This window comes from Triplophysa rosa, linkage group LG5 (assembly GCF_024868665.1).
Source record: "Triplophysa rosa linkage group LG5, Trosa_1v2, whole genome shotgun sequence".
Classification (NCBI taxonomy): Eukaryota; Metazoa; Chordata; class Actinopteri; order Cypriniformes; family Nemacheilidae; genus Triplophysa; species Triplophysa rosa.
This window is the reverse complement of record NC_079894.1, coordinates 15,067,884-15,084,404: the sequence shown is the minus strand read 5'-3', so window position 1 is coordinate 15,084,404 and position 16,521 is coordinate 15,067,884. Positions and strand designations below refer to the sequence as shown.

The window sequence follows — 16,521 nt, the reverse complement described above, 5'->3', positions numbered from 1 at the left end:
TATAGTCATATATCTTATATAATCAACATACAAATACATAATAAAATGACAAAAGCATATAACAAAATAGCTAAAAATTGAACTAAAATGAACATAAAAACTAAAAATATAAAAATAAAAGCTCATTTAAAATAAAATAAAAAATGTAAATCTAAAAACAAAACAAAAAATGTAATAAAAACTATAAAATATAATAACACTGCTTACCAACTGAAAATCTCAAATCCAGTCACTTAGTATGAGCAATATTAGTGATTTTTACCCACTAACTGAAAAAGTGCTGATATACAAAGTCAATTCCGAACGCTCTTAACACTGAGCAACTGTCAAAAAACAGGAAAACAGGCCTTGTGAACAGAATTTTAGCACCAAATATAAATGAGGTATCAGGTAGCAACACTCACATATGTATTGACAGATACTGATTGTACTTTAGGAGCTCATCTCTTCCTCCAAGCAACAAATCTCTTCCTCTCAGCACACAAAGAAAGAAGGAAAAGTCAGGATAGACTCTCACATTTTTTCCTTTCAAATACCCTCTAAATACCCTCTGTACCTGAGCCCATAGAAAAGTATCAGTGCACATTCAAAGCTCCCCTACTGGTTAGGTCTACAGGTCGAGTTTTTTCAGAGCGAGGGGAGCGTGTGCAAATCCAGCATCGCTGGAGACATCAGCCTGGTACGGTGAGCGGAGGGAAGACCTTTGGGATATCGCTCTTTCTTTCATCCTCTCCGCCTCTACGCTCTCGACAGAAGAACTGACACTCATCTCTCCCCACACTGGGAGGATTCAAAGGAGCAGTCATCCAGCAAATGAAATGCAGAGAGAGCTCGTCAGAGAACACGGGGACCAATTTTATCACCATCCACCTTTCGGAAGCTGTTAATTACATAGGCCGGGACAAAACCATACTGAATTACTATGTGACCAAGAAAATTAAATGATACATGTACATCACAAATTTGACAGCACTGTTGCTACATTACTTGACCAAGGCTCGACAAAGTGTTGGCACTGGGTTAAACAAAGTCAATTGTTTCCATTGACAAGCAATTTGTCTGCCCCACGCTGAATGCATAACGCTGTCAATCACAGCCAATTGTTTTTGATGGTTGCTGTACAGCGAGATTTCAACCAATGGGATTTTGCAAAACGTATCGTTTCGCCTCAGAAGACAGAACACACTGGAGTTGTTTGAATCACTTTAATGTTACTGTAGATTTATGCTTTTTGGAGCTTTGCCATTTTGAATCCCATATAAAAAGATAAGACGACACTCAAATATTAAATTATTCGTTTGTGTTCAACTGAAGAAAGCAAGTCATATACAGTACATCTGGGATGGCATGAGGGTGAGAGAATTTTCATGTCTGAGTGAACTAATCCTTTAAATGAAGTTCTGCTAACTGCCGGCTCCGTGTAGGTGAAACATTACATGCGGGAAAAATGTGCTGACTTAAATAGGGCAGTCTAGACTGATTTACATAGGAGGCGTGTTCATGGAGAAAAGAATGATGCAGAATAACTAAATACCATAAATGTCATAGTGCCACACCAACGCACACACTTTGTGGATTGTGGGACGCAGATTTTTGTTTCCTTAATACCACTCACAAAAGTGTTTACAACTGTAAAGTGAATCAGCTCCCTATAGTCTCCATTTTATGTGCGATATCAAACACTTGCTTGTACAACCATACACAAAGACAGACTGAGATTAGTGAGCAGGAAATGCAAATAGCTCACTCTAAAAATCCTTTGATGTTTAAATTAATTCTTAAGATGTATGTATTTCTACCTCAAATCAAAAGATCTACTTCAGTCCTTGCAATTACCGGGCACTCAAAGGACATGAAGGTCCAATCTGTGAAATACTGTGCTTGCAATGTGGAATTATAACAGCGTTGAATTGAAAACTGTCTTTCTTTTCTAAGACACTTTATAGCAAAAAACAGCAAAAAGTTTTAGAAAGAAGTAAGAGTAAAATGATGACAGGATTTTAGTTTCGGGTGAACTATTGCCTTCTGTGAAACCTTGACGGTCTCTTAGCATTTCAAAGAATTCAGAGTTTAAAAGCATTTGAAATTGTCTATCATAATTCCATTTGCCTACCGTGAGCAGAGTGTTCAAACCACATCAGCAGGCTGTACGTTCAACATGCTCTTGAGAATTGCTTTCTTTGAACTGGCGGGTCTAAATGTGGGCCAACGTATAATATGCATTCTTTCTTTCTATACTGTCAGCCAGACATCACTGATGTAATGGTGGACTTCCTAATCCACCCCCATAATCCTGTGGCAAACAAAACAATGAGCAGAATTTGGCATCTACTTTAGAGATTAAACCGCTGCCCATTTGGAGGTTTTACAGCAGCATAAAGGCTGAAATGAATGTGCACGCCACCATCAGTCATGATCCCGACTTTTACTGTTTTTAAGCCAATCTTTGTCTTTTTTCTCCTATCTAACCTTACTGTCATGCACTAAACATGAATGTATACAACCCTCTTACTCTGAAATTCCCTCGTCTCATGGAGAAAGCCACCAAATGCTGAAAGACATGCCTAGACACTGAAATACTGCTTAAACAGACCTGTTCCACAATCATATATGAAAATATCCACAAAAACATTTGCATAGAAATGCCATTCATGAATTTTAATGCTATATTATTTAAGTGACTCATATGTATGTTAAAGGAATAGTTCATGTAAAAATGTCAGTTTTGTCATAATTTACTCACCCGATTGTCATTTTAAACCTGTGTGACTTTCTTTCTTCTGCAAAACACAACAGAAGATATTCTGAAGAATGCTGGTAACCAAAAACTATTGGTCCCCATTCACTTCTATTGTGTGGACAAAAAACTATGTAAGTCAATGGGGACCAACGGTTTTCTGTTACCAACATTCTTCAAAATATCTTCTTTTGTGTTTTGCAGAAGAGAGAACGCCTTACAGGTTTGAAATGACATGAGGATGAGTAAATGATGACAGAATTTTCATTTTTGGGTAAAATATTCATTTAATAGAGATTTATGGGCACAATTAAATATATGAACTAGGCAGAGTTTAAAAGGACGTTAAAAGGAACATTGTGTGAGTGTTGTGTTCTTTGGTGTCCCATGACAATGTTTTAATAAAGTGTTAAAAGCACAAATCCCATGTTTTTTTTTTTATCAAAAAATAACACTTTCTACAGCATGGTGAGAAGAAAAATAATCTAATTGAATTTTTAATAACCTAGTGTTTACAGCATGATTGAAAAATGATTGAAAAGAATTCGCTTTTTTTATTAAGTCCAAACATTCACAAATCGAGGGTTTACACAATATCCAGATCAGCATGTGGATGGATTTTCTGCATGAACTGCACAGCTGAAGCATATAAACCACACAAACCTTGTATTTTTATAACTTCCATGATGCTTCACCTTGTCAGTTGAAGGAGGCTTTTAATGGTTTCCTTGTGGAATTAGAGGAATATGTCGATATCCTGTGTCTTGAATACCACAATCAATTGATCCTTGTCTGTGTTTGATGTTTAATACATGAGCAGCAAGGTTCTGGTGAGTGTTTCGACATTGGTAGGGGCCACCAGGCTTGACGCCAACAAGTTGTGCAACATTGTGGCAAGTTACGAGAAAGTAAAAAAGGCCAGTTCACACGGACGCGGATTAACGCCGGGGGTTGCAACAATGTCAGATGGAGAAATTTGCAGAATGTTCAAATTTGATCAATGGCATTGGCGAGTGTTTTTGTCACCGTCACAGGAAATCACAAACATTTCGCATTTCACATGTTCACCTGCGCTTAATAGAAATGAATTTGAAGGAGGGACTCGATCCCAAAACTCGGCTCAGAGCTCAGTATGCTCAGTTTGTGTTCAAAAGCAGAGAATATTTGACTTCAAAAACAGCAAAAATGCTGATCTCAACAGCTCAGGAATTGCAACATTTAATGCATCATCAAGGCCCAAGTTTAAGGTGCCAGCAAGTGACTCATGTAGACGTGTGATTTCACATGTGCCTTATAAAAGGAATCTTCCTTAATTCCTTCATTATAAATTGCTGCCCACATGGTTTTTCGTGAATTCATTTGATTATTCTTAACTAATGTGATCATGAAATCATTCACCTATGCCAGTTCTAACAATAAGACATGTCCAATAATCCCGTGTGTTGGAACACCAAGATACAGAGAACCATCAAAGTAAGTCGGAGATCGATCACAGAGTAATTTGGCTTTGTCAACAGCTTCTCTGTGACTAAAGTGCACCACGACTACCATAACAGTACTTTTTCTATAAGCTCTCATGTGAACAACAATGCCCGGCATTTGGCATGGGCGGGAGCCAAGTGGTGTCAAATTTTATTGCTGAATAATTGCTTTAGGTTTATCAATAAGAGGTAGAAGAGGCCAGTGAGGGATTTCGCTCGAGTTGAAGCTGATATTGCTAAAGGCAGGTGAGTATTGAACAGCCCGTCTGTCTCAGCCAGGGGTAAATAGTGATTAATGGGAGATTCACAAAGAACTGTGCAAGTGCCGGCCATCTGATTCTTTCCGTCAGCTCTCATCTGTTGAATCGACTCAACGTCAATGTGAACACAAAATGAATTTAGTAATGAATGGGGTTTTTGCTAAATGTACCAGTAAACTAAAGATGAGATTAGAGAACACCAGCTCAGATGTTAATATTTTCAAAACTAATCTAGTGTATTGATTAGCAGTGTCAGAGACTGAATAAGCTTTAAATCTGTCAGAATGGCTTAGGTAGATTTGACTGAATTTGGCTCCAAAAAGCTTGAAAATAGGCTAGGAGACATACTGTATGTCTGTAGACCATGGTCATACATTTTAAACGCTGCAGTTTCGTTTTTTAACCACAAATCCTTCCAAGATTGCAGCACACTTCATCGTTAAAGTACAGAGAGATGGTAAAAAAGTATAGCACCAGATGTTATTACCCCTGGAACCACAAGCTTAATATAACATCAATGCAAAAGTGCAAAATCTGTAGAAGAAAGACCGGGGCTGGTTGACAAACATATTACGTGACTACACGTATTTCTCAGGGTGAGTTTATTTTTCAAAGTCAATTTCTGTATACAGTAGGTGCACACCTTAAAGTTATGGCTACAAATAAAGCAACTAAATATTTGTACCGTTATTACTGAGGGACAAGATACCAGTCATTCATTTGATATAATCTAGTACTGGGGCATGTTGTCACATTGAAATCCTGTTATTGAAAAGCAAAATGCCAACACTGTCCTAAAAACCAACAATCAAAACCACTGCTAGAGAAAAAATGTGGGTCATTTTTGACACAAAAACCTAGTTTTTGAATAGCACTTCTTTTAACTTCTCAACATGTTCATCCTCATTATATTATTTATTATTAAATAATATGACACACTTGCGTCGTTCAAAGCCTGTATGACTCTTTATTCAGTGGAACACAAAAGAAGATATTTTGAGTGGTTTTGTGTCCGTACAATGTAAGTCAATGGGGGCGAGTGTTGTTCGGTTGCCAACGTTCTTCAAAATATCGTCTTTTGTTTTCTCCAGAAGAAAGTAATTAAATCGCGTTTGTAATGACATGCATCTCCCTTACAATAAGAATGACGGGTTTTTACCTTGTGGTCAATGATGCCGCTGTATCCCTGCAGTGGTACAGGTGTCCGGTGCGCGTTAACGGTCTCTTTGGTGGGCTCCGCTTTCTCACCCGACGCGCCCTTAGATGCGCTGGATGCTGTACTGTCATTATTATAGCTGACGCTGTACAGCAAGAACAGACTGGTGCACATGGTGATGGCGAGAAACACGGCTACTCCATGACGCTGGAAAACACGAGGGCAAAAGTTCATACCGAGCACATATCACAGACTGATCACAACGTTATTAATCATCACCAACTACGCTCAGTGCAGTCACACGTGAGAAATACATCTCATTCCCAGACGATGAATCGTGTTATTATGAACTTGTGTGTTCTCAATAAAATGAAAGCATTTGGTCATGAAACAATCATTTTGCACCAACAACAATAAACTAAGTAAGTTACATTAGGTAAGCTAAGTATAAACTGCACCGTCTCATTAAACACCCTTATTTCAAACAAAACTGTTTAATACAGGCAGACTACAATAATATTAACATATCCACAATTTGTAAAATGCATATAGGCTAACACATCATATTCGTATGAAACTGTAATTTTGTTTTAAAACATTTAAAAGCCACGCTCACTGCACAAAAACAACATTTCCTGACCCAACTCAGTTAATTTCCAGCAAAGACTTATTCAGGAAATGGAGACTGAGGTATTCGTTTGTTTAATGTTTCGAATCTTCTTTCATTCAGCATGTTGAGAGGACAGCGGCACAGAGAGCCGCAGTACTTCAGGAATTAACAATGCTGCACAAGAAAGAAGCGATCCATTAAAACTGTTTCACAACAATTACCATCGGTGTCTTCATCCTGAAGCCCACTGGTATATTCCCGGGAATGTGTGCATGAAGATCCACTTTTTCCCTGTTGTTGTTACTTCATCAGATTGTGGTTAAATTGCCGCGTTGCGATCTGGCTGCGTGAGATGACAGAGTGCGCGCGCTCGGTCTGAACCCATTCTTATCGAGCAATTCACACAGTCTTGAGAGCAGCGAGCAGATATAGAGCGATGTGACAGCCCGCGGTCCTAAAGAGCGTTGGGTTTCAGCGTGTTCTAACTCCTCACGAGTTTTGCAAATTGCGGTAATATTTTATATTTATATAAATTAACTACAATGTAAAAGACAGAAATATGTGATTTTGTGATTTAACATACTTTGTGCTTTCTTTTACAGAGTGTAGGTAAATAAATATTGTTGCTGACATGAATTAGCATATATTAGTACTTCACTATTATTACTGTTTTTTGAAGGTACATGCATGGCAACCTGAGATCTAGGATCCACAGTGCATTCAATGACAAACTATATTGCACACAAAAATTGGCAAGAGCTTGCTGAAAATCCCAAATTCTTGATCTCACAGGAGATCCTGTGTTATGACGTGAAAGATATAAAACATACTATTTACGTACAAAAAGCTATGTTGAAAAAGCAAGAAAGAAGCCCCACCCCTCACTCCACCCCTAAACCTGACGTCACTGGGAAGAATGCAGATCGTATAAAAACGTAATGTAAGAATTATACCTTTATTCACCTCTGAAATAGTTAATGCCATTTCATTGGCTAGCTGCAAAACAATGCTGGGAGCCAGACAGGACAGGTTTGTTATCTGTCTGTTGGGAAATAAAGTGGTTACAATGTGACAGGCTGCTACAATGAGCAACGTTGAGGAAAGACTAGATGCTGAAACTGCCACAGTTTGCCAAGTTCATGGTGTCGGATCTTTCAAAACAGAAATTTTTATCTGAGACACTAAGCCTGTATAATGCACATATTCAGGTAAATGTATTATTAATAGTCAGGGGCATTGTGGGTAATTATGTTACCTGTGTGTAGGATTTCTCCATCTACAGATGTAGACTCTTTACTGTTGATAGTCAATGTCGCAACTGGGCACATTAATATATAATGGTGTGCATTCATCGGCATTTTACAGTACAGTCCTCATCCAATCAGAATTTACAATCTGAATTGTCTATTTTATAATAGCACGTAAACCACAATCAGTGAAATCAGTTATCAGTAATTCTAGAGACAGACATTCTTTTGCAGGCAAAATTGCAAAGTGGCTCAGACATTATGCCGACAGCCAAAAGTCTGCCTCTGCAAGACTACAGTACATGTGGTCCAGAGTGCTACTAATATAACCCTATCAATCTTTTTACCTGTAAGCATGGTGGTCAACCTTATATTGTTGCAGCTGCAACTTCAATGAACGTCCCGCACACCGATTTAGATAAAAGCATCCACTATAAGACAAGCAGCTGATTAATAGAAGCATTGTGCTACAAAGCTTGTAAAAGAAAAGAAGGTCAGATTGGTCCTGGAGACACTGTCTGATGCTAATGAAGAGGTGTGTGAAGGACAGTTTGCTGTAGATCTTTGCTGATATTCATTTCTGTGAGGACCACCGTGCTGAGAGTATCTGCCAGAGCACATCCCATGCACACCGTGTGTGCTCACCTCATTACATTTGCTGCCAAAAGGCACACGTGTGGATGTTGCTATGACAGCCACATTAGGAAAGAGAGAGAAGGCCAGTGCCTGATTTTCTATATGTCATCCACAGAGGTGGACGAAGTACACAACTTCCTTACTTGAGTGAAAGTACAGATACTACTGGTCAAATATTACTCCACTACAAGTAAAAGTTGTAAAGACAGATTCTTACTTGAGTAAAAGTACAGAAGTACGTGCTTTTAAAAGTACTCAAGTATTAAAAGTAAATTTCCTTTATGTCAGTTGTGCATTGTTTTATTGTCGTATACCTTGTGCCTCTGAAGCAACCTACTGAATACACCGAGTAGCTCACAGAATCAGTGGTATTAAAGGAGTAGTTCACTTCAAAATTTGCCCCCATTGACTTTCCATAGTAGTTTTTATTCCTACTGTGGAAAGTCAATGGGGGCAAATTTTGCAGTGAGCAACTCCTTTAAGAGCTTTATATGTTTAGCACATATATGTTTAGTTTAGATATAATCCTGTATGATCATTTAGCCTAATTATCCTCATTAGCCCCCTAGGCCTATATGTATTTATGAGCGGTGTTCTTTTATTTTGTATATTCCCTTTACCAGTTTTAGCAGCAATTTACCAGTAAGTAGTAAGGTTCTTGTAAATAGTGAAGTGTAGAAGCCATGTGTTTGTTGGACTTATTACCATAATTTAACTACAAACATAAACTATAGCTAGTATAATAATGAATATAATGAAACTATGGTATGTTTAGTTGCTGTGGTTTTACTAAATATTATTAATTGGAGTATGGTTCCTATATTTAGAAAATGGTAAATTTGTGGATACTGTGGTTTTAATGCAAATACCATCCCTGCTGAAAAAAAACAATGAATTTTTTAATTAGAATGAGATTTTTAAATTAAATTCCTCTTTGTAGTGTGTTTTGGGTTTTATCCCAATAGGATTTACCATCCCAGCAATAGAATCCATCACATACAAGTAGACAACAAGTATCCATAGTACAATTCCCATTTATAACCATTAAATCCATTACATTTTCTGTTGTATTTTTGGGCAGGGTTCTATTGTTTTTATTTCAACAGGAATACTTCAACTATAGTTACTTCAGTAAAAACATCATTCATTTTCCAAATCGCTTTAAATGATACAGCAGCAGATCAGAAGTTAACACGCAGGCGTAGCTCAAGGTGTATGTGATGCTTATTTACCGTTTAGCCGTTATGCCGATCATTTTCATGACAATGTTTCTACGATCTTTGACTGATCGTAACCCACAGATGATTACACCACACTTTAACATGTGCCTTTTTCCTCTTTTAATGTTCTATTTGCCTTTTCAGAGCGCTATCAACGATGTAGCAGCGCCTACGTTTACATTAGTTTAGCGGGGAAGATCCCAGAGTTGCCAGATTTACGTAAAAAAAATGCAAAATGGCCATTCAAAGCTTGCCGGAAAACAGCGAGCATAGAAAAAATAAAATACTTGGCAACAGTAAAAGGTCCTGGAAGATCGCAAGCAAGATAAATAAAGCACACAGGAAAACCCGCTGCATAGAAACCATTTTCTACTTTTGGACCTTTTTATAAATGTAGTGGAGTAAAAAGTATGATATTTGTCTTTCAAATGTAGTCAAGTTAAAGTACAAGTACTCAGAAAAAATAATACTCAAGTAAAGTACAGATACTCAAAAAGTGTACTTAAGTACAGTACTCAGGCAAATTTACTTCGTTACTGTCCACCTCTGGTCATCCACTGCAGATCATGCATATTTCATAATTCCTTCATATTTCAAGTCCCTTTGAAAAACGATGAAAAATAACAAGGCATAAATTTTAGTGTCAAACATTCAATGCATGCTTGTCCAGAAAAAGGCAAGTCAATAAACAACTTGGTTATGCCCTTGTGCATTCAAGTAGATTTATAATGCAAAAATTGGTTGTGCACTTTTTAAAATCTCAATGCCACATTGAAAACCAGCATTTCTTGGCTAAACAACATATTCATTTACTTGTCTGGCATTTTTTATTCAGGGCACCAAGACAATAAAATCTAAAAGGGAAATATGGTGCAGCATTATACGGAAAGGCATTATTTATGACACATTCTTTTCATTAACAAAATGGCCATCACTAAGGAGCTTTCCTGGAAAAGGTAATCAAGAAAAGTGTAACCAAGAAACAGTGGGATTTGTGCACAGCGTGTGCTAAGATCTTTATTAAGATCTTTGAAGATGTGACAAAATTTAAATTCAACAGCCTTTTTACAACAAAAAGCATGTTGACATCCATCTGTGAGAGGTTAGCTAAAAGCTTCAACCCTTTTCCTGTATTATGGATTGCATTACAGATAATATGGACCATTTATGTCAAATAATCATTCATGGGCCTTTTATAGTCCATTAAAGGGAAGGCTTTGAAATAACCACGTGTGAAGAAAAGAGCTTAGCTTGCAAAATCATACAAAGACACTTCCATATCACTGCCAATATCTGCTCGTACTGTCAGTACCAAAGCAATTATGACGACACAACTTATCACGTGAAATAATGTAATGATGTGAAACTGCATGTGATTTTGTCTTTATGTGTTCTCGCCTGGACCTAAAAACCCAATATACACTCCATAACTGATCTCCAACATTGTGAATAGAGCTAATTGGGGTTCTTATGAAATTGGATGAAATACACAGAAAGGCAAATTGTCTATATTAAAAAAAACAATTCAAAATGAAAATAATAAGAATGTTTCTTTTTAATTATATCTGCTTCAAGGGATTACAAACTGGAGCTCGTAAATAGAAATCTAAGTAGAACATTAAGCAAAGACAATATAAACTAGTCTCGGTAAAATTTCATTTTAAAGTGCATGGTCAACCTTTGGTACTTTTGTGTCCCGGTGGTTCATTTCTATTAAAGGGATAGTTTATCCAAAAATGACTCGCTCTCTAGTTGTTCCAAACCTGTATAAATTTCTTTGTTTGGTTTAACACAGAGACAGATATTTGGATGAATGCTTGTAACCAAACAGTTCTTGGACCCCATTGACTCTCCACCTTTTTCGCAATGCGCATCATGTTGTGATGTTTTTGAGAGGTGCAGAATGCAGTATAGTCAGAGCTAAGCTGTCTTTAAATGTTATTTACTTTACGCTCTTGTTCGTAAGGTTTTCTGAGCTTTCTGTGGCTGTCGTGACAGCCATTTACTGCAAAAATTCTTTGAGAAACGTTATTTTTAGGGCTTAACGCGTTAACGCATGCGATTGATTTTTTCAAATTAACGCGTGAAAAATATTTATTAATTAACGCAGCATCCGTTTGTTTTGACATTCTTTGTCTAGCGTTACATTAGCGTTACATTATGTAATCACGCTCTTATTCGTGTACAGCAGGGCTAGTCAACTGGCGGCCCGGGGGCCAAATGCGGCCCGTCAATCATCTTTACCTGGCCCGCCTTAACATTTCAAATAAGTGGAGAGACTTTAAGAACGGTGTGCTTTAAATGCACGTCCTCCTGAGACGCCACATCTTTAAAAGCCCAAAACGCTGCAACAATTCCCGCGACTCATAATGATTTACGTCTTATAAAGCGATTTGATCGGTCAGTCCAAGAAACTTCATGTTATTTACAACGGTATAATCAGCAATGCATTGCACAGCCACATGCAATCGGTTTGCGCACGCGATAGGTCGTGTTCTAAAACGCGTTTTGTGCCCTTGAAAGTAGGCTAACTGTAGGTAGAGTACACCACGTGAACGGTTGTCTCAGATAAGGGGGAAACGGTGTTGTTTTTATTACTGCATTCATTATGAATAATGTCATCATCTCCCCCCAGAACTCGCACTATACAAAGGCTCTGCCCTGCGTGGGGTACATGAATGCGATTGGGATTCACCCGAAGATGTGATAATAGCGTTCAGTTTCTTGCACAGATCAATTGACTTATTTATAAGACGCTTATTTAACGTCACAAGGGGCAGGGATTACTTTTGTGTTGAATGTATTTGCGTTTTTTACTTTTATTGATTTAACTTTAATTAATTCAACCAAATATCTTCTTGAAAAAAACAATGCCACCCACATTTTGGATGTACTGGAGAACTGTGGGTGAGTAAATTAGTAGCAATTTTTGGGTAAAGTAATGCATTAAGGAACATAAAATACAGTTGAAAAGACAATTTCCTTTTTAATTTAATATCATGAAAAGGCACAAATACTGGATGAAATATTTGTGTGCATGTTTTAATATATGGCCTATAAGTAACAGCAACAAAAACAGTATAAAAGGAACAAAACGAAATCAATAACAGAAATACAAAATAACAGAAGAAATGAGGATATGGTAAAAAAAAACTGGCCCGCATCCTATTTATACTTTTGGAGTCTGGCCCTCAAAGAAAAGTAGTTGAAGACCCCTGATGTACAGGCTTTTAAACCACTTAAGCGCGATTTGAAACAGTTGCTTTGACGCGTTCAATGAAGATAGACAGCTTCTAAACTGTAGGACGCGGCAAAACGCAACGCGAGGTCCAGTCTGGTGTAAACAGTCCCGGGCTGAAGGCTGCGTCCGTGAATCTCTGTCAGACAGCGCATCCGTGTTAAGTTCTCTTTCGTGCTTGAATGGATAAAACCACACAAGATTATGTCAGAAAGCCCGTTTTGTCTAGCATTTTCTTAAGCACAGACTTCAAAGTGTAAAATAAAATCTTAAATGAATGCAAAGAGTTGTGAAAATGGGAGTGCGGTGACGGTCAGATCTGCGTACTGAGACAGCTCTTAAAGGGGCCGCGTTCTTAAACGTGCTGCTGTGACTCCTGTCACTAATGTTAATCAAAGAACAAAATAAAAGAAGAAATCAATGTGATTTTATAGCTTTAATGAGAATTCTTCTGCATTTAATTTATAATTTAGCATTAAAGACTGTAAAGTGTTTGAGAACTTCCTTCAATTTCTGTATAATTCATGATAGCTCTCAATTATATTGTTGAATGGCTATAATTAATATTAAAATAATCAATTTAATAGAGACATCAGTTACAGTACTAATATCAAAATGTTTTCTTTCATTCATAAAATGACGCTGTTAAAGAAATATGTTGTTTCTACATCAATTTGAACATTAAATGTGAAATTATTAAAACGTAAAAGTAGCCTATATTTTAAAATATTATTATTATGTGTGATTAATCGTGATTAATCACAGAAAATGTGTGATTAATCCGATTAATTTTTTTAATCGATTGACAGCACTAGTTATTTTTAACCATTAACAGAAATGTCGTCAACCAAACAACCAAATCCTGTATATGGAAATATCACAAATGGAACCTTTTTGCTCTTTCTAATATGTGACGACACAGCGTCGTCCATCACCTCAATGTGTTGCTTTCAGCAGTGCCATATTTCTGCAGGGAACAGATATTGGAGTGAAAATAGGCCTCCCTCCCATTTGTCACCAGCGTTTGGGTAATGAACGAGGCGGACTGGATGTACTTGCTAATTATATATAGGACAAAGAGCAAGCCAAACCCCCGAGTCAAGGTCTCAGCGCTACTGCGACAAGAACCGTCGCTGATAGAAAATGCACTGAAGTCTTGAAACTGTCGTTGCGATAAAAATGAAAACATGAAGATTCTAATTATCATCAGGGATGCAATCATCTCGCTATAGTGGAAAGTCAGACCGAAATGACATGTACTCGTCCGTCAACTAGCGTAATGAGCTCATTTAGCAAGCCGCCAGTGTATTTCTGCAGATAAAAATGTGCTTATTGGTTGGTATTGCTATAGTGTTGAAAGTCGGTTTATGTTAGAATGGATTTAAAGACGGATAAGAATTGTTTTTATTCACCAGGATGTTAAAAAAGTTTCACTTCAACAGTGTCCCGTTTTTTTTACTGACAGGTACAGGGAAAGCAATGTCCAACAAGATATTCTTCCTACCAAAACTTGTTCCTCTCTCAGTTTGGTTAGAGCTGATGATTGTCCTATTCTCACAGCAGAGCTTTAATTAAATTGCTCCCTGAGGCATGATGGGGCTGGAATCTAGTTTCAGGGGTGAGTACGTTACAAGAGCAGCGAGACATACAGCTTGTATGCCTGGTTGACTTACAGTATACAAACCAGAAGTTGTAGACATTTTGCACTAATTCATATGACACAAATGGACAAAGTAACAACACCTCTTTATAATTAACCTACTGTACGTGTTAATGCACAAATAAAAAGCGATCTGGGGAAAACTACAGACAGACAGTCCTTTGACTGCCCCAATTTTATATTGTTATGTAATGTCAAATTGATCTTAATGAATTACAGATTTTGAACATCTCATTTGACTTTGAGGCTAAATAAGATGACACCATTAAACCACAAACCACTGTAAACCACAGCTCCTTGTAGCAGATTAATACCAATACATCATGGACATACTCAATGTAAGAATATGAGACAAAGTTACAAAATAAATACAAAAAATAACACAGGGTTATTTTGGGTTTCAGCTAAAACATTCATATTGTTGGTCATTATACCATGCATTGCAAATAGATTTGACATTTTCAGAGGAAAAGGTGAATGGTGCTTATGTGGTTGTAAGATGTTTTATTGAACACTAATATTTGGTGCACCAAAATATTTCACGTTTGTTTTGTTCATAGCAAAAAAGGTGCAGGGCAAGTTATGTGCTCAAATGGCTAAAAGGACAGTACACCCAAGAAAGATGGTCCTGTCATCATTTACTCACCCTCATGTCTTTCTAAACCTACAGTATATGACACTCTTTTTTCAGCAGGATACTAAAGATGTTTTGAAGAATGTTGGTAACCAAACAACATTGGACCACATTGATTTCCATTGTATAGACAAAAAACCACCGAGACATTTCTGAAAAGATCTTCTTTTGTGTAGAGAAAAGCCATATACAAGTTTTGCATGACATGGAGATGAATAAATGATTATCTTTATTTTTGGGGTGAACTTTTCCTTAGCATTAGCTTTCATATTATATTATATACCAACATCTGAAATTTTCAGTCATTGACAGCTTATTATACCAATTATATTTTGCTCTTCAGCATCAATATAAACTTCTATAACATCAAAGATGCAGATTCCTGGAGAAACAGTGACACATGTCAGCTTGTTGCTTGAAAAGTCCCCATGACAAAATATGATGTTATCTGAGTGTTTCTTTGAACTGTTGCCCATTCTTCAGTCTCAGTCTGCCAGCATGTTCCTCATTAAAATTTGATCGGAGGTGCTTTGGTCTTTGACTTCAGAGAGAGCCGAGTTGATTGAGATTGTGAAAAGGAGGTATTAGTGTGATTAGAACTCCAGCACTTAATGGCCTCCATCACTTAAATTGGCATTCATGCAAAAATATGTTTAACTCCTGTCACAGGGAGGTTAATAACATTTCATTTAAACTAAGAAATCTGATTAAAATATCAATTATCCATTATAACGTAAACATACCGTGTCAATATTCTCAAATTTGGTAAATCGGGGTGTTTATGCGCCGACTTGGGCTGAACACAATCTATGACCTTTTAACATTAACTGTCAAGTAATAATTGCTGAGGATTTAAGATACTAATAATGTTAAAGCTAATTATAGTTGAATGTGTTTTGAAAATAATAAAAATTGGTTTCTTTTCAACGAGACATTGGATAACTTGTAATAAGTTAAACAAATTTGTTTTATAGTTGACAGTACGTTTTAATAAAACAGCAGAAGCTTAATATTGATTTGTTTACAATATATAGGTTTGTTTTATTCCATTTTATTTATTGAGACTTGTGTCTCCTTATGTGCAATTTATTAGGGGCACAATTGATATTGTTGTAATAAATTTGGATTTGGGGCAATGCTAAACCAATAAAATATAAACATAGGAATAAAAAACACAGAAATCACGAGGACCCTTTTTTAACTACCCATAGTGAAAAAACATCCAAACATTTTCACTTAAAGACTTTCACAGAAAATCATTTGGTCATCATTGCCTGCAGCAGTTTGGCTTAACTCCACCAACTGCAGGTAAAATCAGAGCGTTTATCAACCTAGAGCAGACTACCACTGCAACACTGAACCCACAGGCTTTACCTGTGAGACACTCTATTTCTGCTCGCTTATCAGTTCTTCATTTGGCTCATGAGGTTATATCTTTAAATGAGAAAACAAAAATGCTTTTTATCTAAGGCTGGAGTCAATGAAAAGATATAACAGCTTTAATGGGGAGGACCTCATTTATTGTAAACATTCTGCAGGAGAATGTGATTGTACGCTGTGTGTTTCAGAGTATCTTTGATGCAATCTGTTGCAGCAGGCAGGGAGCTGTAGTTAATTGGTTTGTGGCGAGATATAAGGCAGC

General features: G+C 37.0%; 1 protein-coding gene across 1 annotated transcript in view; it reads right to left on the bottom strand.

The window, feature by feature from the left end:
* The window catches only part of st6galnac5a (ST6 (alpha-N-acetyl-neuraminyl-2,3-beta-galactosyl-1,3)-N-acetylgalactosaminide alpha-2,6-sialyltransferase 5a), a 40,476-nt gene extending 33,453 nt beyond the window's left edge, over nucleotides 1–7,023 (bottom strand). Inside the window, exons 1-2 of the mRNA XM_057333002.1 lie at nucleotides 6,466–7,023; nucleotides 5,638–5,841 (exon numbers count right to left, since the gene is read on the bottom strand). Of these exons, the coding sequence (XP_057188985.1) occupies nucleotides 5,638–5,841; nucleotides 6,466–6,480 (219 nt within the window). The 5' untranslated portion in view covers nucleotides 6,481–7,023. The remainder of the gene's footprint in view (nucleotides 1–5,637; nucleotides 5,842–6,465) is intronic.
* Between the last annotated feature and the right edge of the window lie 9,498 nt (nucleotides 7,024–16,521).